General features: G+C 52.8%; 2 protein-coding genes across 4 annotated transcripts; one reads left to right on the forward strand and one right to left on the reverse strand.

Annotated features, from left to right (window-relative positions):
- Window positions 1-2,594: 2,594 nt before the first annotated feature.
- Window positions 2,595-6,185, forward strand: Art5 (ADP-ribosyltransferase 5). Of its 2 annotated transcripts, XM_050122569.1 has the most exons (5): window positions 2,595-3,283; window positions 3,449-3,649; window positions 4,643-5,372; window positions 5,813-5,845; window positions 5,926-6,185. In XM_050122569.1, the coding sequence occupies exons 2-5, from the start codon at window positions 3,590-3,592 to the stop codon at window positions 6,030-6,032; spliced, it is 930 nt and encodes a 309-aa protein (XP_049978526.1). In that variant the 5' UTR covers window positions 2,595-3,283; window positions 3,449-3,589; the 3' UTR covers window positions 6,033-6,185. The 2 variants fall into 2 exon arrangements, with proteins under 2 accessions (XP_049978526.1, XP_049978528.1); XM_050122571.1 differs by lacking the exon at window positions 2,595-3,283 and having other exon boundaries at window positions 3,327-3,649; window positions 5,929-6,185.
- A 172-nt stretch (window positions 6,186-6,357) lies between these two features.
- Window positions 6,358-22,305, reverse strand: LOC126488828 (short transient receptor potential channel 2). Of its 2 annotated transcripts, XM_050122551.1 has the most exons (15): window positions 22,119-22,305; window positions 21,377-21,504; window positions 20,620-20,725; window positions 18,324-19,043; window positions 16,427-16,639; window positions 15,018-15,182; window positions 14,377-14,551; window positions 13,526-13,726; window positions 13,034-13,196; window positions 12,550-12,642; window positions 9,775-9,967; window positions 9,044-9,171; window positions 8,887-8,965; window positions 7,995-8,130; window positions 6,358-7,302 (listed from the first exon to the last, which is right to left on the reverse strand). In XM_050122551.1, exons 1-15 carry the CDS (start codon window positions 22,140-22,142, stop codon window positions 6,908-6,910), a joined length of 2,919 nt encoding a protein of 972 aa, XP_049978508.1. In that variant the 5' UTR covers window positions 22,143-22,305; the 3' UTR covers window positions 6,358-6,907. The 2 variants fall into 2 exon arrangements, with proteins under 2 accessions (XP_049978508.1, XP_049978509.1); XM_050122552.1 differs by lacking the exons at window positions 20,620-20,725; window positions 21,377-21,504; window positions 22,119-22,305 and adding an exon at window positions 20,216-20,482.
- Between the last annotated feature and the right edge of the window lie 562 nt (window positions 22,306-22,867).

The following is a 22,867-nucleotide window of genomic DNA, read 5'->3' on the forward strand; positions in this document are numbered from 1 at the left end:
CACACAAATATATGCATAAATAAAAATATGCACAAAATATGCATAATTAAAAATAAAAAACTAAAAAAGCTTCGGTGCCAAAACTGACTGGAAGAAATATCTCAAAGTACCAAGAAAAAGGATTATGAGAGAAAAGCTCATAACATATCCTTTTCTTTGTGGTTGTTTTGTGCTGTCCTAGAACTCACTCGTTAGACCAGGCTGGCCCCAGACTCACAGATTCACCTCTTTCTGCCACCACTGCCCAGTCATTTTTTTAAACCAAAGGGAAAAAAAAAAAGCTGAGCGGACTCAGCATAATATGGTTCCCAATGCCTTCTAGAAGCCAAGCACAATAGCCCATGCCTGAAATCCCGGTTCTTAGGAGGGAGGGTCAGGAGCTGAAGGCCTCCAATGTGAGTTTCAGCCCACATTGGAATACCCAAGATCCTGCCTCAAAACAAAGCAGCAAAATGAAGGAAAACATCCCTCTATGCCTTCAGGACAGTCCAACCTTATTCTAGTTTTTGATCTGCTCAGTGACCTTGCCCCTAAGAACTTTCTAGTCCCTTCTCGGCTTCTATAGTCCAGGAACCTAGGCAGAACAAAGTTCCAGGGAGACACAACTGTCTCCCCTGCCCTCAGCTATGCTCTGACCACCCACTCTTCCAGGGTTAACTCAGGGTTCCCCTTTTTCAGAAAGCTCCCAGAATGCTCTGGGTAGTCCTCTCCTGAGCCTATCCCTCCCCCCAACCCCTGCCCTGTGCAGGCACAAGCAATAGCCCCTGCCTTATCCAGAAGGCTCATCCCAGAACCAGGCAGTCTGCTTGCAGATTGCTTGTCTTGTTAAGGAGGGAAAATCTACATAAACATCAGAGCCTCACGTGGACCTGCAGATGCCGGCCGGGTGGCTGGGCTGACTGGGAAAGGCTGGCGTTAGTCTTCCCCTTCGGGGCAGGTTCTGTCGCAGTGAAGGCACATGTGTCTGCCCTCCACACTCAGAAGTTACATAGCAGCTTCACTGTAGCCTCGGGTCCCACAGCTTCAGCTACTGTGCCCTCCATGACCCCAGTCAGCCATCCTGGACGATCAGTGGAAGCCTACCTCTTCCCTTATAAGGACACCAGCAGCACCCTGTTTGTCAGTGCTGGCTCCCTGCATTCACCAGCGCTTGCCTGTGCCCACCACATCCTCATGTCTACAGTTGGCTCTATTTTATTTCTATTCTATCTGTGATGGAAGGCCTCCAAGTCTCTGGTAGACAAGCCCAAGGGTCTTTCTGAGCATTGCTAACAAGACAGAGCACCTCAGAGGAAGTAGATTGCTGCCCTTGGTGACAAGTGTGGGGGACCAGGGGAGCACAGCAGGAATTGCTGTGGTACACTGGGAATTCCCTCTCCCTGTTTTTTTTTTTTTTTTTTTTTTTTTTTTGAAACAAGATCTTGTTTGGTAGCCCAGGTTGCCCTCTAACTTAGTCTCTGGCATGAGAGAGCTGAATACGGCTTAGAAATCCCTTTTCACAGTTGAGGGAGCTGCACTTCCCTGTGTCCCACCGTCCTCAGTTTCCCTCTTCCTCACTCAGCAGTTCCTTTTGGGACTATGGCCCCAAGTCACTTCTTAAAATCACAAACCTTCCTAGGTGTCCTCAACCATTCCATCCAAAGGTCCCTAAAACTTCACCAATCCCTCCTAAGTTTATTATCAAAAAGTTCCTTCCCTGCTCCCTCTGCGGGAAGTGAGTTGTCCCTTACCTAGCCTTCTCCATGGCGGGCAAAGCGGGCCTGGTCTCCTGCGACAGAGAGGCAGGGAGGTGGCTTTCTCTTTATACCTTCTGTTCCCTGCCCCTCCTGCTTCCCCCACAGAGCTGCTCAGAAATGCGATACTCCCTGTCTATTTCAAGCTGTCTCCTCAAGGCTCAGGAACACTAGCCTCTGCCCAGTGTGACCTGGGCCAACATTCTTCCCATGACAATGAGAGCTACTGGGGGTGCTGAGGGGACAGACAGCAGCCGCCTTGCCAGACTGTACTCTGGTCAGTTAAAAGGCACCCCTGACTCCTGGTATCTCCTTTTATTTTTTCTATTATTATTATTGCTTTCTTTTTACAATGTCCAGGCTTGCCTCGAACTTGAAGCCATCCTTTTACCTCCGCCTCCCGCCTGAATGCTGGGATTATAGGCACATACAACCGTCTCAAGATTTGTTCTGTTCCAAGAGCCTAGGTTCCACTGGACCGCTGACCCACCATGTGACCTGGGAGGCCTTTCTGCCTCTCTCAGGATCCCTGGCTCTTTATCAGATTTGACTCCACTTCTTGGGGCTTTGTAGGGGCTGCAGATGTTGGGGTGTAAGAAATTGTCACTGCACAGCCTTTGCTGTCCCTCCAGGACAGGGAGGATGGGGTAGGTAGGCAAGGATCAGCTCTTCCACGGCATGGACACAGTCATCAGGAAGGAATGGAGGGGGACAGGCTTTGAAGTAAAGGAAACTTTATTTGGCAGAGAAGGGTTGGTGACTCTTGGCAGGTTGCACAGGTCATGCTTACCCTGGCCCCAGCAGGTGGCATCTCTAAGTCCTCCATCTTCCCATAAACTGGCCCGGTCTCCCATTACCTCCAATTACCTCCAACTGGGCGGCTGAAACTCAGAACTAGGTTATTTATAGTCAAGCTCAGCAGAGGTGCGGAGGTGCAAGAGACAGCTGTGTTTACAAACATGGGGTCACCTGAACCGGAGAGGTCCAGAAGGTAGCTAGGGTACCCTTCCCTTCCCTCCAGACCAGGGTTGGGAGATAGAGGGTTAAGAGTAGAGAAGAAAGTGGGGATGGGGGCTTTGATGCTGGTGCACGTGACCCAACGTGTGTGTCACATGCAAATTGTATGCAAATAAGAGATTTGGTGGCTTAACTATCATGATGTTTAAGTAGCGACCCTCGTGGGCCTTCGTGGCCTGGTGGTCCTGGGTCCTGGCCCTGGCCCGGTCCCAGGGCCACCGGAGAAAAGGCCAGGTCTCACAAGTCCCTCCTCCAACCTTGACCTAGCTCACATCTTACAGAAACAACCTGTTATCCAAGGAGGGAAGGAAAGTTTTGCCCCTCAACCACTCAAGGGCTCTGCCAGACCAGCTCCCCACGCCCCTGTCTGTTGTTGGGGAAGATAAGTGTCGGGTTACCAGTCCAGGGGCTATAGTTAGCTTCAGGGACGTTGTTCAGCAGACCGGGATCTGCGCAGAGCCTGCACCAACTTCAGCCCTAGCCTGCCGCAAAAGACCAGAGCCCGGGCCTTTCTAGGCCTTCGCCACCTCCAGGTGGGTTCTCGTCCCCGCTCCGCCCCTCTCCAGGCGGAGCCACATAACTGCCCCACCTATACCACTGCAAGAAGTCCTGGACAGCCTGAGTGTGGGGACATCGGGTAGTTATAGATTAGGGCTTGAAATGGGGACACTAAAATCCAAATCCCTCCCCACCCTTAGATTTGTCTTTGGCCCCGCCCCACATCACTCCTGAGGACCCTCGGGTGCGGGAGGAAGGTCCTGGAGCCCAACTAAGCCGGCACTCCACCGCTGCTGGCTTCATCATCATCCGGATCCTGCCATCCCGGGACTCCTCTCAGGATGATTCTGGAGGATCTGTTGATGGTCCTCAGTTGCCTCAGCCTGCACTCCCTCTGGAAGGTAACTCTTGGGACTATCCTTTGCCGACAAGGGTCAGTTGTGGGTCAGATGCTGAGAGGTGGTGGTAGAGAACCGGTCAAGGAGACCTCCTAGGAGACTTTTTGCTGCTTCCAGTCCTCCTCTGGGGAACTTCTGTTCCTTTCGGGAGCCCAAGTGCTGATCTCTCTCCCAGAACTCCACCTCCCTGTTGCCTTCAGCTTTCTCTTTCCCACTTCCTCTTACCTCACACCACAGGCTTAGCATGGGCAAACGGCTGCACGGACCAATGTGCTGCTGTAGGCCCTGGCAGACCCTGACAACCAGGCCACCACCCCAGCCCACCTTGAGATTAGAATAACGTCTTCTAAAGCTGGAGAGCATCCAGATCTCAGAGCTGGCAGCAAGGTTTCCCCAAGGGGAGGAAACAGCTGAGGAGGATGGGGACCAGGACAGGGATCAGATACTGGCTGCAGTTTATTGCCTGCAAACGATCAGAGCCGGGAAAACACAGGGACCAACCAGACTGCCCTCTGAAAAGATGAGATGGTGCTGTTTAGGTGGTGCCACGGTGGTCTCTAAGCTCTTCTCACAGTAATGCTGGAGGCTGGAAGTACCCGTAATTCATAGGAGAAGGTGAAGTCTAGGAAAACCCTGTCCTGAGAATCGCCCGAGATCCCAAAGCTAGCCAAGCAGGTAATGTTTAAATTCATATCTGGCTAGCAGTGGAGACACACGCCTTTAATCCCAGCACTCAGAGAGGCAGAGGCAGGCGGATCTCTGTGAGTTCCAGGACAGCCAGAGATACACAGAAAAACCCTGTCTCGGGGCGGGTACTAAATTCACGTCTGGCTGGCTCCACTGCCTGTGTTATTTCTGCCACTTAGGATCTTGTCGATTATGCGTCAGATGGTTAGACATAGAAATGATAACCTGGGATTCTGAACTGATCTAGGACCCCGGCCAGCGTTCTAGTTACCCTCTTCCTATGTGGAGTCTCCTTCTGGGTGTCCACAGGTCCAAGCTGTTCCTATCCTGCCCCTGAGCCTGGTTCCAGACACGTTCGATGATGCTTATGTGGGCTGCTCTGGGGAGATGGAGGAGAGAGCAGGCCTGCTGCTGGAGGAAGAGATGGCACACCACGCCCTGCTCCGGGAATCCTGGGAAGCAGCCCGAGAGGCCTGGGCACACCGGCGCCACACGCTCACCCTACCGCCTGGCTTCAAAGCCCAGCATGGAATAGCTGTTATGGTGTACACCAACTCATCCAACACCTTGTACTGGGAGCTGAACCAGGCTGTGCGGACAGGGGGTGGCTCCCGGGACCTCTACATGAGGCGCTTCCCCTTCAAGGCCCTGCATTTCTACCTCACCCAGGCCCTGCAGCTGCTGCGGGGCTCTGGCGGCTGCAGTAGGGGAGATGGGGAGGTGGTATTCCGAGGCGTGGGCAGCCTTCACTTTGAGCCCAAGAGGCTGGGGGACTTGGTCCGATTAGGACAGTTTGCCTCCAGCTCTCTGGATGAAGCCGTGGCTCGTGGGTTTGGGAATGCCACTTTCTTCAATCTAAGGACTTGTTTTGGGGCTCTTATCCAGGCTTTGTCTGTCTTCCCCGAGGAGCGTGAGGTGCTGATACCCCCACATGAAGTCTTCTTGGTCACTGGGTTCTTCCAGGATGGAGCCCAGAGCGTGGTGACTCTCTGGAGTTATAATCAGACCTGCAGCCACTTTAACTGCGCCTATTTGGGTGGTGAGCGATGCATGGGAGACAGAGAATGGCAGGGGAGGATGAAAGAAGCCAGCATGTGCTGACCTAGTACTGAGAGCCTTGTTAGACTGAGGTTCTGCCAGGTCCTGGGAGAGTTTCAAGATGTGTGGACATTCTCAGTCTTCTCAATAGGGTGGATCTGTGGTACACGGTAGATTAGGAAGTGAGTGAAGGAGGCCAGTATTGCCCCCAGTCTGAGGAGGCCCTGGTTTGATGGGGTGAGCAGGACTATGCCAAGTCCAGCTGGGAGGCAGGAATGGAGTGGAGAGTGATGGGAGGGTGGGCGGAGGAAGGATGGATTGGCTGAAAGGGGGTGAGTAGCTGCTTTGAGGTGAAGGAAAAGACAGGCTGAAGGGGGTGGCCACAGGCAAGCCACCTGGGGTGTGGGTGGCCCCAGGGCCTCACTCAGCTGTCTGTTGCAGGGGAGAAGAGGCATGCCTGTGTGTCCTCTGCAGGTAAGTCATCCTCGGGGCTGCTGTGAGCTGCTCCTGCTTCCCAGCCATGCTGCCCACCTCACCTTCCTTTCTTTCTCTAGCAGAAGGGCAGCCAGAGTTATCCTCCACAGAGGCCTTGGCTTTGCAATCGGGGAAGACGCTGCTCTTGGCCCCTGGGGAGTTGCAGCTCTTGAGCGCTGGTCCCTGAAAGTCTCTTGGGAATCCTGGGAACTGATGACCTTTCTATGAAGAAGAGGCTTTGAGTGGCCTCAAGATGCCAGAGTGTGCCTGGTCTACAGAGCTAGTTCCAGGACAGGCTCCAAAAACCACAGAGAAACCCTGTCCTGAAAAACAAAAACAACAACAACAACAAAAGATGCCAGAGTGTGGATCTGGTCCTGGTCCTAGGGGCCACTTCTCCAATCAGGGTTGGAGACCCGAGGCCATGGCAAGGCTGAGGGAACCCCACTTCCTAGGACGTGCGAGGTCAAGACTGGATGGCTACTCAATTAAACAGAGCTGTGGTATACTCGTGGGCTTTTATGACTGGTTTATTTCATGAGACCATTTGTCCTTGGCAGACTTGAAAGTCAGGGATTGAAAACTAACTTTCTTATCCTCCTAGTCACAGACTTTAACCTCTGAACCTGGAGCTTTTTAACACAGGAGGGCTCACAGCTGCCTTTAAGGCAGAATACATGGACTCCCAGACTTCCCCATTCCCAGCACCCGCCCGCTCTCAGGCCTCCCAACACTCAGGTCTCCTGTTTCCCTGGTCTCTCATCTCCCAGGCCTCCAGCCTCCTAGGCCAGAACTCTTCACTAAATACCTAAGGAATTCCAAAGCAGGATTCTAAACCACAGCTCCCAAAGCAAGCTGTTTCTCTCTGCCCTTCTCACATAAGGTCCGTTTTAGGGGAAAGGAAAAGAAGAATCTTAGGACATCAAGAGATGGTGACTGTTACCTGACTTACACAGCAGAAAGTTTACCAAGGCAAAGAAACACCATGGTCTTCTGTTACAAGACCCATGCCTACTCAGCAAGGCTGCTACATTCGGTGACAGAAGAGACCCTGCTGTTGTATTAGGACTCGCCCTTGGTCTCCAGACCTTCCTCCAGGGGCAGGTCCCCTGCCCCCTCTGCTTCTTGTTCCCTGTGCACCAACACGTGAGCAGGGGAGGCGTGGCTGGACTCTCCCGATGCTGGAGTCTCCTCCTCTCCTATAGCATCAAGACCAGCTCCTAAAGAGACTTCAGTTTCCACAATCCCTGGCATGGTCAGCTCTGCTGGGGTCTCAGGGGTGGGGGGACCCAGATTCTGGAAGCTGTTGCGCACGCGGGTGATGTAGCGACTGAGGATGCTGGCACCATCCGGAGGCCGTGGTGCCCCACCAGCTGCCAGAGTCTTCTGCACACTGACCACCTCGCTTTGCAGTCGAGACACAGTCTTGGTGAGCTCTGTCAGTCTGGTGCCCAGGTCTGAGATGGGTGGGGGCAGGGAGGTCTTTCAGAAGGTGAGCCTATCAGCACCTCTTCTGTCTACCCTACCCCACCCTACTGAACCTGGGACACCCTGTCTGGATCCTAAGGGAGGACTGTAAGACCTGAAGGGTCAGGAGGGTAGAAAAGCTGTGGGAACGATGGAAGGACAGAGACAAAGGAGGAAAGCCTTAGCTGGGCTGGCATCCGCCTAGTTGGGAGATGGAGGAAAGATGGAAGGGCAGAGGCAGGCGGATCTCTGTGAGTTCGAGGCCAGCCTGGTCTAGAGCTAGTTCCAGGACAGGAACCAAAAAGCTACAGAGAAACCCTGTCTTGAAAATCAAAAAACAAACAAACAAACAAAAAAAAAAACAGTCTGGGAAACCAGGAAGGGAAGGGAGGAGGAAAGGAGGAGAAAGGAAGGGGGACAGGGAGGCGGGGAGGCAGAGAGGGAGGATGGGAAAGGGGGAAGGGGGAGAGGGAATATATGAGCACACGTGGGTTGAATGAGGGAATGAGTCTATAACCACCTGTAAACAAAGGCAGAGTAACTGAGTCAAGAAGTTAGCGGGCAGATAGGACAGGAGCGACCCCTAAGGTAACTGAGTGAGGGGGGTGCATCTGGGTGTGAGGCACTCTTCCCAGGAAAGGCAGAAACAGCGATGGGGAAGGGTTAGAGGTGGGCAAGTGACCTTTTCTGCGGGTCTCCTCGAACTCCCGCCGGGCAGTCTCGATATAGCGCTGCACCAGAGCCTTGATGACGCGAAGGCGGTAAGACCCGCGCTCACGCTCCCCTTCTCCGGGCCCTTCCCTTGCCCCAGGGTTGGTCTGCAATGGAAGATGAGTGAATTCTCCACCTTCCTTCAACCTCTCTCTTGACCAAGAATAAAAGAGAAAGGCAAAGTCCCTGGTCTGTCTCCTACAGAGCAGTCCCAGAGGACAAACGGAAGCCATGTAGGGAAAATAGACTGAGTGGACAGGGTGTCAGGAGTGTGTGGTGAAGGCTGAGAGTTGGGAGTGGCGTGGGAAGGAAAGACCCCCGCAGAACTGGCAGTAATAGTCCAAAACAGATAAGTTCTCATGCTCAGACAGGCAGGCTCTGTGAACCTCTCATTCCTCAGGAGGCTTTTCCCGTTTAAATCACCCAAGCATGTCTTAAAATCTGGTTGTCTGGGACTTGGGATGGGGGTGGCATGGACTGCAGGCTGTGTGACTGGAAATGTTGGACTCAGTCAGAACTAGGAAGATGAACATGGAGGCCAGAGAATGGGAATTGGGAGCAGGCTCTCTGGGGACATACGACGGCTTAGGTAACACAGGCAAGGAAACAACAGGCTGAGAAGGAACCCACAGAGCCGGGCGGTGGTGGGCGCACACCTTTAATCCCAGCACTTGGGAGGCAGAGGCAGGCGGATCTCTGTGAGTTTGAGACCAGCCTGGTCTACAAGAGCTAGTTCCGGGACAGGCTCCAAAACCACAGAGAAACCCTGTCTCGAAAAACCAAAAAAAAAAAAAAAAAAAAAAAAGGAACCCACAGAGGCGGGGATGGCGGGGTAACTAACAACAGGCTGAGAAGGTACTCACAAAGGTAGGGATGGCGGGGTAGTCCGAATTTTTGGCTTTGCAGCAGGAGGAGCAACAGCAAACGAACCAGAAAATTCTCCTGAGAATTACCATGGTGAAAAGAAGTGAGCAGGGGCAAAGCCTGGGAAAGCGGGGCAGGAGCTTGGTGGGGCCTCACCTGACGAGGTAGAAGGCAGCCTTCGGGGAGGGCAGGATGTTGAAGGGCACAGGCAGCGTCAAGCCCTCTCGGAAGTAGGACAGGTAGAGCTTGGAGCGAGCGAACTTCCACTCCACATCAGCGTCATCCTGGGGACCACGAGGCGGGAGGCTATGCAGGGACCACGCTGGCACTGGCCCCTCGCTCGCTCACTCTGCCTCTCTTTCGTCTTCCCATCTTAGTCTCCAGCATGCCGACCGTTTTCTTCTCATCCTTATTTCTACCCCCTTCGATCACCCCATTTCCTGGAACTTCTCCCCCTTTCCTGTTCTCTTCCTCTAATTTCCAGTTGCTGCTCAGTCTGTTCTCCAGCCTGCAAACCCAGTCTGCCCACTTACTTCTTGTGTTCCCACTTTCTTTTCTACAACGCCTCCAAACCACCACCTCCACCACCACCACCTCTACCACCACCACCTCTACCACCACCACCTCCACCTCCTCCACCACCACCACCTCCACCACCTCCACCACCATCACCACCTCCACCACCACCACTATCACCACGTCTACCAACACCACCATCACCTGTACCACTACCTCCACCACCACCACCAACAAGAAAAAGAAGAAAGAGCACTGGGCTTGGTGCCTGGAGACAACAGCGGCAGCACCGAGACCCTTGTCACACAGAGGAACCGACAGTGCTCCCTGTCCTTGTGTCTCCTCCTGGCCAGGCTGGCTCGGACCCCTACCTCGATTTTCTGGAAGGAGTTGGTGATCATGGCAATGAGCATGTTGAGCAGTACGATGACCATGACGATGGTAAAGATGCCGTACAGGGCGCGGCCCACGAACTCAGGCACCAGGAACTGAGGCATGTCCACCACATTGTGTTCCTCCATGCCAAACATGGTCCAGAATAGAAACTGGAACGTTTCATTGAAACTGGCAGGGTGGGGCCAAGCAAAGGAGAGAAACATGGTGGTAGGGTTGGGAGAGAAGCCAGGCACACTCCTGCCCCTGAAGACTTAGCCAAAGGTGTCTGTGTCCACGAAGCCTTTTGAGCCACCCGTGTGGATACAAACATTTATCCTTCCTTTCTTTCTTTCTTTCTTTCTTTCTTTCTTTCTTTCTTTCTCTCTCTCTCTCTCTCTCTTTCTTTCTTTCTTCCTTTCTTTCCTTTTCTTTCCTTTTCATTTCTTTTCTTTTGTGATAGGATTTCTCTGTGTAACAGCCCTGGCTGTTCTTGAACTAGCTCTGTAGACCAGGCTGGCCTTGAACTTACAGAGGTTCACCTGTCTCTGCCTCCCAAGTGCTGGAATTAAAGGTGTGCGCCACCACTGTCTGGCTTGATATTTGCCATTTCTTAGCAGTAATCCTTATTTAAAAATGTTTTATTTTTGGTATGTATATTTTATATATGTATATATGTGTGTATGTACACACAGATATGCATATATGTGCATGTGTGAGATATGTACTGTTTGTATGCAAGAGCCCACAGAGGTCAGGAGCAGTGAAATCCTGGAGCTGGAGTTAGACAGTCCTCTGCAAGAGCAGGAAGGTCCTTAGCGTTGCAGCCCCTCTCCAGCGCCTGGCCAGCCAGTATTACTGAACAAACAGTAGTGATGGGTACTAAGGACACAGTGGTGTATAGAAGCAGAACCCTGTCTTCACTGCCCTTGTGTTCTAGGGAGGCTGAGTGTGAGATGTGGAGAAGAGAGAACGGCTTGGGAGGGGCTGTTAGAAACCACACAGATACAGGGCCTTACAGAAAAGAGCTAAAGACTCAGCCATGGCCTTCCAACAGCAGAAGCCCATGAAGAGCTCCAGACAGAGGGGGCAGCTGAATTACATTTGGGAAGATCTTGTTGGCTGCTGCAACTGCAAGGCAGGCAGATAAAAGAGGAAGACATGAAGAAAATGTCTTGGTCCGGGTGGGAAAGGATTGTGGTGTGGAACACAGGCGGCACTCCATGCCCAGCACCTGTCTGTTGTCACGCTGCCCTCCATGTGGCACCAAGGGTCTCCCGTATCCAAGGCTGGCTCAAGGTCATTTTATAGCCAAAGATGACATTGAACTTCTGATGCTCTTGCTGCAGGTTCCCAGTTGCTGGGATCACAGTGTGTGCCACCATGCCCAATTATATAGTGCTAGATCAAACCCAGGGCTTCACACATGCCAGGCACGTGTGCTACCAACTGAGCCGCAGCCTCAGCTCCTGCATGCGGGGTTTCTAATAGGGTCATAGGAAGTTTGGAACAAGGGCTGCAGAGTAATTTTATAAAACTGATACTAAAGTTTTCAAAGTGATAGTGGTTTGTGATCATGTTCCTAGGAGACATCTCAGATTATTCGGGACTAACATGTCAGAATTTACTTTTAAGTGTTGCAAGAGATAGTGGGGGGTACACACTGCTGAGGCAGAGGTTATGTGGATCTCTGTAAATTCGAGGCCAGCCTGGTCTACTCAGCAAGCTCTAGGACAGTCCAACTACATAGTGAGACCCTGCTTCAAAAACCAAACAAGCAAAAGGTGTTGCAAGAGAAAAAAAGAAACAGATCAAGCAAGTGGCAGCAAAACAACACTGAGTGAAGGGCGTGGGCGCCAGTGAAGGGCGCGGGCGCCAGTGAAGGGCGCGGGCGCCAGTGAAGGGCGAGGGTGCCAGTGAAGGGGGTGGGCGCCAGTGAAGAGTGTGGGCACCAGTGAAGAGTGTGGGCGCCAGTGAAGAGTGTGGGTGCCAGTGAAGAGTGTGGGCGCCAGTGAAGAGTGTGGGCACCAGTGAAGAGTGTGGGTGCCAGTGAAGAGTGTGGGTGCCAGTGAAGAGTGTGGGTGCCAGTGAAGAGTGTGGGCGCCAGTGAAGGGCGTGGGTGCCCAGTGAAGAGTGTGGGTGCCAGTGAAGAGTGTGGGCGCCAGTGAAGGGCGTGGGCACCGTGGGTGCCAGTGAAGAGTGTGGGTGCCAGTGAAGAGTGTGGGCGCCAGTGAAGGGCGCGGGCGCCAGTGAAGGGCGCGGGCGCCAGTGAAGGGCGCGGGCGCCAGTGAAGGGCGCGGGCGCCAGTGAAGGGCGAGGGAGCCAGTGAAGGGCGTGGGTGCCAGTGAAGGGCGTGGGTGCCAGTGAAGGGCGTGGGTGCCAGTGAAGGGCGTGGGTGCCAGTGAAGGGCGCGGGCGCCAGTGAAGGGTGAGGGTGCCCAGTGAAGGGTGTGGGTGCCAGTGAAGGGCGTGGGCGCCAGTGAAGGGCGTGGGCGCCAGTGAAGGGTGAGGGTGCCCAGTGAAGGGCGTGGGTGCCCAGTGAAGGGTGAGGGTGCCAGTGAAGAAGAGCCCACATGACTGGGGAATCTCTTCATTACTATTCCCATATGATTGACATTTGTCAGAGAGAAGGGCTGGAAACAAGTGGCTGTGCAATCAAATAAATTAGCGACTGTCCGAGTAAATCACTGCAGGCTGGTAAGAGAGCTACTGAGTGAGCCGCCAGGGAAGGGCCGCCCCAGCCCCGGCCCCAGCCCCGGCCCTGGCCCGGCATACTTGCCCAGCTGCTCCGTCTCCTGGTACGGCACATAAATGTTGTTGAGGCCACAGAGAAAGGCAGTCAGGATGATCATGAGGATGAACATGAACCTGAGAGGGAGTAGGGTGTGAAGGGGTCAGAGCAGGTCTCCACCCTAGAAGTCGGGGTCTGGGAAAAGGAGTCAGGGAAAGTAGAGGTTGGCCTTCCTAGCTCTTTGTTTTTATTTGATTTTTTGCCTTCTGACTTTAATTTCCAAGAAGAGGAAAGCAGTAAGACATAGAGTTGTTCTAGAAGTGGGGTTCAGAAGCAGCCACCAAGGGCTCTTTCTGCTATTGGTGGCTTGTAATGGTGACAAGGGCCAGAGCTGTAAACCTCCCTGCTGAGAAAAACACATTCACATTCTGCCTCTAGATTCCAGGGTTCAGAGACCACTGGAGATCTGTCTTGTGAGAGGAACGTGGGCTTGGAAGCCGGAATCTGTGGGGGCGAGGGAGTACACACCGGATCATGTCGTCGATCATCCTGCCAATGGAGATCTGCAGAGTGCCCAGTGACTCGTGAGCTGGCAGGATATATGCCAGCCGGGTGAAGCTCAGCATGCTGGTGACAGCGAAGAGCACCTCGGCCAGGAACTGGGGGTCCTCTGTGCGCCACTCACTCCGCTCTGTGCGTGGCAGAGGGGGCCGTGTGACCAGCTACCTCTGCACCCGCCATGTCTTCTTCACCAGGATGTACTGTGTCTCATCGAACTAGTAACCAAAACAAACTCTAAACTCCTGTCTTAAGTTGTTCAGTATTTTTGTTGTTGTTTTTGTTTTCTGGTTTTCAAGACAGGGTTTTTCTATGTAGCCTTGGCTGTCCTGGAACTAACTCACTCTGGAGACCAGGCCAGCCTCGTACTTTCCCGAGAGCTGGAGTTAAAGGCGAGTGTCACCAGTGCCTGGCTATTTGCTGGGTATTTGATCACAGCAAAGAGGAAGATCACACCCTCACCAGCAGCAGTGAAGTAGTGGCAGGTAGCGCTGTCGGAAGCTTCTTGGCAGTGCATGTAGGCCAGCCCAGCCAGCAGGAGGCGCAGGGCAAAGGATGCCAAGTACAGCGACAGGATGACTACATCCAGGAAATTCCACCAGTCCAGGAGGTAACTGCGCAAGCCCTCGATCCACACCTCCTTACACTCAAACCACAGGAAGCCTGGAAGGGGAGAGGGGTTGGGAGAGAAGGGAGGAGCCTCCTCCTCCTTCAAGGACACAGATAGGTTGCCATGGCAGGGCATTGATTGGGGGGGGGGGGCGAAACATTTAACCCATCCATGTGCAAAGTGACCTTCTGGATAGATAAGGTCATTGGTGCAGACTACTCTCATGATGGATGTGACCCTCACAGGAAGCTAGACAGGTGTCACACAAAGAGCAAGCCCTACGGGGACCCCACCAAACCATATTAGGCAAATATTTAAAGACTCCATTTTATTATTATTTAAATTTAAACGTTTGATATTTGTGTGTGTGTGTATATATATATGTGTGTGTGTGTGTGTGTGTGCGCGCGCGTGCATGTGGAGTCAGAGGACAACTTGTGGGAGCTGGCTCTCTTCCTGCACCAGGCGCCATTGTTCACTGAACATCTGAACCCCTCGCGCCTTTGAGACAGGGTCTCACTACGTAGCCCTGGTTGGCTTGGAATTTGTTACCTCAGCTTCCTGAGTGTTGGGGTTACAGCTGTGTGCCACAGCAACCCAGCTCTAGTATACGATCTTGAATTATCAGCCTGCTCGGTGTGGCCAAGTCTCGGTGCCAGAGCTGGACATGGAGATGGATCTTGGTGAGCTCTCGCATACGTACCCGTGACCCAAATCATGTGTAGTGAAGTCTCCCAGACACTCTGGCTGCGGCCTTTGAAGGTGCTCAGCTGAGTCTCCATGACCAGGGACTCTCCCAGCAGGAATATGAGAAACCACAGATAGGAGGCAGAGTGCAGCAGGAACTTCAGCACTGGGACCTTCAGCAGGCGGCCGAGCTTTGGGGGGAGACAGGAAAGCCTGGCTGTCAGAGGCCCATTGTCCTTGGAGCCCTCTAGACGGCTTGGCCCCCGTGTGAGTCTGCGACCTTCAGATTCACCCACTCATCTAGGCAATACTATGAAGAATGTGGGGTGCACCAGGCCCTATATTTTCTGTCTGTTTTCTCTTTCACAACCATGTAAGATGTTATTACTGCCTCCCCAACTTTTTTGGGGGGTGGGGAGAATCCAACAGGAAAAGTTCAAACTGAACCAAACTGAAAGGTAAGAACATCACCACCCCCTTCTAAGCCTGCACCTCTTACCTCAGAAAGCACCGGGCTGCCCAGCAGGGGCCTGTGTGGCCCCTCTCCACCCTTTCTCTTGCCGCAGTCTGGCAGTTTTGTAACGCCTGTCCCTGCCCCCAGCCCCCTGTATATTTCCAGAACACAAAGCAAGGTATCACTCATCTTATTCTTTGTACCCGGGACTTGGGCGCCAGCCAGTAGCCAATGCAGAGGAAGGGCATGGTGAGGAAGATGAGAAAGGCAACGAAGAGCTTCCAGATGGTGGTGCTTCCACGCCAGCCAGCCAGGTTCCCACACCAGATGGAAGACAGAACTTGCTGGCAGATGGGGTGTGCTACAAACTGAGCAGAGACGGACGGGCCATGAGAGGAGGTGGCCACCAGGTGGAAAAGCCAGAGGAGCTGGTTAGAATCAGAGCACTTACTTCCTGTCACAGAGGTTGAACCGTCATTTTGTCTACATACCAGCCCGCCCAGAAGAGGGCTCCATCTGCCACATGGGCGAGTGCTTTCCCGATGCTGAGATACCTCACACCTCCTTCACAGCGAGCCTGTCCTGGAACTCGATCTGTAGACCAGGATAGCCTCGAACTTACTGAGATCCACCTGCCTCTGCATTATGGGTGCTGGGATTAAAGGCGTGCACCACTACCAACCGGCTCACACTCCACATTCTTGAATCAAAGTCAGGCAGGAGTGGGTAGAACTTGGGGTCTAAGTCTCAGAATTCCCAGTGTTCCCGTCCTCAGCAGGTATGTGTAACACAAGTCTAGGTGAAAGAACTTGAGTAGGGAAGGGGCATGGAACATGGGTCTCCTTTCACGAGGACCAGGTCAATGAAGACAGCACAAGGGAAGGCTTTGGTAATGTGCCTAGTAGGTAGGATATCTTCATGGATGAGAGCATCATCTAAATCCATCTTTCCAGCTTGCATGGGTTGGATTTGGTTCACCATTAGAATTACACAAAACATGTATGGGTCACAGAAACACCTGGGTCCTGCAGAGTCCCTGGAGCCAAACTGACTCAGACTCGAGGAGTAAAATCAAGCAGTTTGTTATCTCCCATAAACAATGGCTGCCAGCATTTCAGGAACTGTCTGTCCTTGGGCTAAAAATACACATAATCTTTAATCCAATTGTTTCTATTATAGGAATTTATTCTATCTGTATAGACGTGAGCTGCATGAAGAGTCAGGGGCTGGGGGAGGCTGGACAGGGATCCTGTCTGTCGCTTAGATGTTTGGTAGGACAAAAACAACACCAGCCATTTAAGGCCTTGTTATGCAGGTGAGGCACTGTAGTCTGGGCTAAAGCTACTCAATAAGACAGAGGCAAAGCTAAGTCTATGTGAGACCTGAACATGGGATCCTAGTGGTGACTAGTTTTCCAAAGGGGGAGTGTGTGGTTAACGCTCAGACTGGAGGTAACCAGGAAGGGATGGGAAACTTCCCCTCTTGCTGGTAAGGAATCATATAGAAGGGGACTCAGAATCAAGGTCTCAGGTCCCGAGGAGAGAAAGTCATGATATGAGGCTGAAGAGGGACCAGGGGAGGGAGGGCAGGACAGGCAGGAGGCCCAGCTGACCTGTTTCTGGTTGTAGTTGACAGCCAACCGCAATCTTGCCAGGTTGGGGATGCCCTCCTCAAAGGCCTGGCCCAGGCCCTCGGCCTCAGGCTCAGTCTCACTGTCCTCACCCAGGTCATTGAGCACCGCAGTGACCTCGCTCTGATTCCGGCACATGCCCAGCAGTTCAAAGCCATAGTCCTGGCAGAGCGACTCCAGGCCAATGTACTGAGGCTGTAAGAGAAGAGAGTGTGTGTGCCAACACACCTGATGCCACTGGCTCGTCCCTTCCTTCTCTGCTACCTCATCAAGCCTCCTGTGTCTATTTGCTTATCTGATGCTCTCCCCACCTCATCACTAAGCCACTCCAACCCAAACATGCCACCTCTGCTGTCCCTGGACTTTTCTAATTCCTGCTTCCTGCCCCGCTTTAACTCTTGACTGACCATGCTTTCTTTACATACAGCTATCGCTGGGATGTGTGTGCAGGTCACAGCACACATGTGGAGCTCAGGACAACTTTGCAGAATTGTTTCTTTCCACTTTTCTGAGTCCTGGGGGTTGAACTCGGGTCTTAGGGTTTGCAGTTGTTGCCTGCTGCACCGTCTCACTGCTCCACCATTACCCTTGCGCTCATCCTGTTCATCTTTCTGAGCATCCTTATAGGGAGCCAGTGCAGGCGGTCTAAGGAGATGCGAAGAGTGAGCGGCTCTTGGCTGCACATTCCCCTCCCTATCCTGTTTTATTTGGGGCCTTTTTCTAGGACAGGATCTAAGCCAGGCTTCGAAGGTCTAGGGTACCTTTAGTACTGTCCCTCAGACAGGAAGCTTTTCTGTTTTGTTTTACAGACCTTAGTCTCCCCGCTGTAAAGTATGGATGAGAATTCCTGCTCTGTTCACTCCCCAGGCTGCTGAGAGGGGGAAAGTCCTCTGAAAACACCGCTCCTTCCTGTTCATTCTTCTGCCTTTCTGCCCTCATCTTGTCCTAGGCCTTCCTAATATCCTCATAGGCTTCCCCACCTAATGGCAGTCTTGAGGATGGGGACCTAGTCTGGCTTGGCATACAGGGAATGCCAATGACTCAGTGCCAGGTCCGGGACCAGACACTCTGCTTCATGTATCTTTGGTCCATCCCAGGTCCTCACACTCTTTTGGGGAGGCTGGGGTCACTGAGGTAGGATCTCATGCATTCCAGGATGGCCTCAAACTTGCTGAAGATGATCTTGAACTCTGGTCATTCTGTGTCCACCTCCCAGGTGGTGGGATTGCAGGTGTCTACCAACTGAGTGAGCCACGCCTCCACATTATAGCCCTCTGCCAGGTCTGCCGCCTGCTCCAGCTAGTTCCCTGCTTATCTTCCCCAACCAGCCCCTTCCGGTCAAACAAACGGTCAAACAAATGCCTCTTTCCTTAAGAACCTTCCTGGGACACGAATGCCGAGGGTCACTCCTTTTTCCTGCTTTCTGTGCTTTGGAAGTCCTGTGAAGACATCCACAGAGGCACTGAACGAAGTCCTGGGAGCATCTTGTCCCCTTTTCCCATTCGTGACCACAAGCTCGGGAATCCCAACACAGCACTCCACATGAAAATACAGTGGGTACCCCAAGGGGACAGGCTCTACTGAAGGTCATGGTGAAGGCTGTCCAGCTGTTTCTATTTTCCTCTTAGCTTAGATGGATCTAGAGTGCCCTGGGGTAGGAGCTGTAGTCCCTGCATAAGCCAAGTGAATGTTGTCACTAGAATGAAAGCCTACCTCAGAATGAACTGTAGCTCTTACAGTAAGAGCCTTCATCCTCTTTTGCCCTTTCTCACTTCTCAAACTCCCTAGAACACCCACCATAAAGCCCAGTCCTGTCCTGGTGCCACAACAGACCCTGGGCATGGAGGGCAGAACTGAGTGAAGAGTGGGGGCAACAAACCTTAAACTCAGGCTCCTTCCGTGCAAGGCGCTTGAGCTCCCGGCTGAGCTGAAAGGCAGCCAGCATGGCATCCTCACTGGCCAGTGAGAGGTGAGCCCGGCTTGCAATGCCACGGTAGGTGTTGATTCGGGACAAAGAGAACTTTAACAGGTCGTATCGGCGGGCATTGCTGCACTCAAGACAGGCGCAGGAAACCGGGTGGGGCCGAGCGATAGTGTGGCCCTGGTCCATAAGCAGCTGGGCAATCTCATACAGGTCCTTCTGGCAGGCCAGTGTAAGAGGGGTCACACCAGGCGCAAAGCGGGAGCCGTCGATCGACGAGTCAAAGAAAGCTAGTGAGAAAGACTTGGTGTCTACCTTTCGGCCCTTCTCCCGGTCCAGCCGAGCTAGTAGGCGACGCACCACCGCTGGCTGGTTTGTGTCCACTGCCACAAGCAGGGCTTCGTGGACCTGCCGGAAGTCAAACTTGATGTTGGCGAGCAGCACGTCGGTGATGGCCTCATGGCCCAGGCGGATGGCCAGGTTGAGGGCTTCCCTCCAGGAGCGGTCCTCGGACTCTTCCACATTCCGCAGAGGCCCGCCTGGCCCAGCACCCGAGGCGTCGGCGCCGGCCTCCAGCAGCTGCTGCACGAGACCCAGCTGCCCCTCCTGGATGGCACCCAGGAGCGTGGGTGGGAACCTGAGCTTTTTGTTCACAATCTCAGTCCAGCTGGGCTGTGGCTGGGTGGCAGAGGGGAGAGGAGAGTGCTCTTGAGTTCCCAAACCCCTTAGTTTGGAGGCTTTCCTCACCTACCTTCTGGCCTCTACCCCTCTGGAGTCAGCTGTTCCGTCTCCCTTGTTACCCACACAGTTTATTTTGTAGAAAAGGAAAGGGCTGGACTTACTAGCTCACTTTCACCCTCATAAAAATCCTACATACTGGGGCCCAGTGTAAGTTCCCTGGAGAGCTGACTTAAAGCAGGTGGTCAGGGCCACCCTAGAAGCCTAACTCACACACGAGCACAGAGAACCCGGCAAGAATCTAGTCTCCAGACTGTTGACTTCATCTCTGAAGCCCACACGGAGGGGCTCTAAGCCGGGCTCCTCACAGGCCCTAATGTGCTCCCTCCATCAACCGCTCTCTTTGGGCCCAGGGTCAGGGCCATGGAGGTCTCCCATCCACACGGTGGTATCTACTTGTCCAGCAGCTAGGCTGTCCCTGAATCCCCATGGGCAGTGAGTCGTGAGACCAGGATGGGGAGGGGAGAGCAGCAAGCGTCTTACCGAAAGGGGATCCATGGCTGCAGCTGCCCTGAAGGCTTGAACTCCCCGTCTGTCTCTCCCTTGACTCTCCCAGCAACCTCTCTCACTCAGAGCCCCACCCTGAGCCCTCCCTTTTTCAGGACCAGCTGCTGTCTCTCTGCCCTCTACCCCAGGGACAGGAGAGCTGGTGTTAGTGTCAGAGGATGACGTCTCCGGGGAAAGGGGAAGAGTAGATAACTTTTCAAAGCAGAATTTGGACTATCACAGGTCCAGGACCTCGGAGGCACTGCGGCCCGATTATCTCACTGAACAGCTGAGAATGGGATTTGTGCAAGCCTCACAGCCAAGCCTAGATCCATCTGTTCCTTAGAAGCAATCTCTGGTCCCTTAGACTGTCCTCTGGGCAGCAGGAGCGCTCTCCCTGGTACTGAATGCCCACTTCAGACCCACAGTAAGTACAGAGCAGTTACAGAGCAGTCATGTGACTGCACCTAGGAAAGACACCCATGAAGGACACAGAAGGTCAAGGTCGTCATGCTCAAAACTCACTCATCTACCCAGAACATCATGGGACTTTATTATTTCCAGGCCACATTTCCCTTCTAAGCCTCAGTTTTGCTTTCAGGAAAATGGGTGTGAAGATTAAGTACCATTCACCGAGGGAAACACACTCCAGCTGGTGTCCTAGGCCTTGGAGAGATCACCAATTCCACCAAAGAAGTTCCAAGGGGACACTGTCCTTATGAGAACTGGGTACCATAGCAACAAAGCCTTGACAACTGGGAATGGGGAGCAAGCTGGGTCCAGATGTGTCCTCAGGCAGGCAGAGTTCTAGGTAATAGGTGAAGGGAGGAGAACCGACTCTTCTTAGCCACAAGAGACCTAATCCCTAGGTTCCAGCATAACAGGTCAACAGAACTCCACAGCTCAGGCTGGAAAAACCTCCCCACAGAGGCTGGCATGTTCTTCTATTTCTCCTGCTAAGAACTGTAAACTGCAAATAGGGCACTGGACCCAGGAAGGCGGTGGGGAACTCTCTGGGGAGGACACGTACAGCACCGACGTCATCGAGGAGGACGAGGAGGGAGAGGCTGGCTGGGGTGGGGAGCTCTCTCCACAAGTGGCGGCATGTAAGGGAAGAGTCTCGATGCTGAAGGAGCCTACGGAGGGGAGAAAGAGATAAACCCTGAGAAGCAGAGGGAGTGTCTGCTGCCACTGGGTCCTGCTCACGTGGGGAACCTCCCAGGGCTGAGTACTTCAAACCTGAGGGACATGATCCGGCAGACTATGTTAATACCTAGGTGCCGGGGATATGGATGCCCTTACAAAATGTGGAGTCTACTGGAAAAGGCCAGTCAGGAGCACAAAGAACACTGCCACTAGGCCTGGACAAAACAAAACTGTGTTTGGTGCGTGCACCATGTGTACAGATGGAAGCCAAAGGGTGGCATTGCATATCTTCTTGCTTCTCCATCTTATTTTTTGAGACAGGGTCTCCTGTTGTACCCAGAATGCACTAGTTATCTAGAGGGACTGACCAGTGAGTCCCGGGCCTCTGTCTGTCTCTGCACCTCCAGCCTGTGCTTATGGACATGGGCTGCACACCCAGCTTTTAAGTGGGTGCCAGGAACACAAACTCAGGTCCTCACCTGCCGCAGCCGTCCTCCTGACTCTACTAAACCCACACTCTTCCTATCTTCCATTGTTGTCCTCCAGACTCTACTAAACACTTCTGCCGGCACCCACACTCTTCCTATCTTCCTAAATGAACTCCTGGTCTCCACACCTCCACAGTAATCAACGTGGCTCACCTGTACAAATGGGACACTGTCCGGTGGCCTGGACACCACTGTCGTTTCCGGTCTGAGGTCGGTGCTGTCTTTGCCTTGCTCTTACTGCCCCCTTCCGATTTGCCTGAGAACCTGAGTTGGACAATGATCTGTGGGAAAGAACAGTTTAAGGCCAGTTATCTGGGAGAGAACACAAAGGCTCCAGACCAGAAGCTGAAGAGAGTGGGAACAGTAACTCCGTTGGAGTCCTTGTTTTTCCACTTGATATGACAGACAAGAGGAAGGCAGTTAACTTTTGAGCATGTGATGACAGGGTTCTATCACTGTCCTCAGTTTTTAAAAATTAATTAATTTTCAGAAAGGGTCTTACTACGTAGGCCTGCATGGCCTAGAACTTGCTATGTGACCAGGCTTTCCCAGAACTCACAAAGATCCGCCTATTTCTGCCTCCAATTCCTGGGATTAAAGGCACATGCTATCATGCCTGACCATTTTTTAATTTTAAAGTTGAGATATTATACATATACCATAAAATTATCCTTTGGAGGTACGGGTTAGGCTGCTTCTGAGCTGAGTAAGCACAGCTACTCCCAGAGCATTTTCAGCAGGCACTCCCCATCCTGCCGTCCCCCCGACAACAGCAAGCACTAACTTCAGGCTGGACTGAAGCCTGCTGTATATCCCAGTAGTCCTAGTAGTCAAACATGCAGTCTTCCTGCCCTGGTCTCGTGGGCGCTAGGATACAGGCCTCAGACAGATTTACATTTTGATCAGATGCAGTGTACATGGCTCCTCATGCTGGTTCACTGCAGGGCCAGTTTCTGCCTCCTCCAAGTCTGATGGCACGTGGACAAGGACCTCTCTCCTTATCAAATCCGGGCTGCCCAGGCCTACTGAAGCAAGCATGAGGAAGGCTCTGGAGAACACGGAGCTCTGGAGGCGACGGCTGCCTGCCTACCTTCGGTCCTGCAATTTCTGCCTCTTTCTTCTGCCCACACCGTTCGTCCTGCTTTGCTCTTCCGCTCTGGGCTCTGCAGTAGAAATGCTCATTAGTTATTTCTCTCCACACCAGACATGGTGAACAGGCCCGTAATCCCAGCACTTAGGAAGCTGAAGCTGGGGGACAGCAAGTTCAAGGCAAATTTGGGATGAATAATGAGACCTTTTTGTTTATTTGGTTTTTTTAGACAGGGTTTCTCTGTATAGCCCTGGCTATCCTTGAACTTGCTCTGTAGACCAGGCTGGCCTTGAACTCACAGAGATCCTCCTGCCTTTGCCTCCTCGAGTGCTGGGATGAAATGCGTGCACCACCACAGCCCGGTGAGACATTTTTTTTTTTGAAAAACAAAAATCAAAACAAATATTCTAGCTATTTACAAAAGGCTTCCACAGTTTAAGTTTTCTTTTGAGATATTCTTTCTAGCTTCTTTGCCTGCTTAAGTTTTTCTCATTCAAGTCTGAGATGAAATGTTCCTTCCTATAAGGATTCTCTGATTGAATCTTGTCACCTTA

Source organism: Alexandromys fortis, unplaced genomic scaffold (genome assembly GCF_014885135.2).
Source record: "Alexandromys fortis isolate MF-2015 unplaced genomic scaffold, M_Fortis_MF-2015_v1.1 scaffold_209, whole genome shotgun sequence".
Classification (NCBI taxonomy): domain Eukaryota; kingdom Metazoa; phylum Chordata; class Mammalia; order Rodentia; family Cricetidae; genus Alexandromys; species Alexandromys fortis.

Coding starts and splice junctions, on each gene's coding strand:
- Art5 (XM_050122569.1), top strand. CDS start 3,590: ATGATTCTGGAGGATCTGTTGATGGTCCTCAGTTGCCTCAGCCTGCAC. Junction 3,650..4,642: donor GCCTGCACTCCCTCTGGAAG/GTAACTCTTGGG, acceptor GGGTGTCCACAG/GTCCAAGCTGTTCCTATCCT. Junction 5,846..5,925: donor TGCCTGTGTGTCCTCTGCAG/GTAAGTCATCCT, acceptor TTCTTTCTCTAG/CAGAAGGGCAGCCAGAGTTA.
- LOC126488828 (XM_050122551.1), bottom strand. CDS start 22,142: ATGTACACTGCATCTGATCAAAAT. Junction 13,197..13,525: donor CCACTACTTCACTGCTGCTG/GTGAGGGTGTGA, acceptor TGCCACGCACAG/AGCGGAGTGAGTGGCGCACA. Junction 9,968..12,549: donor GAGACGGAGCAGCTGGGCAA/GTATGCCGGGCC, acceptor CCACCCTGCCAG/TTTCAATGAAACGTTCCAGT.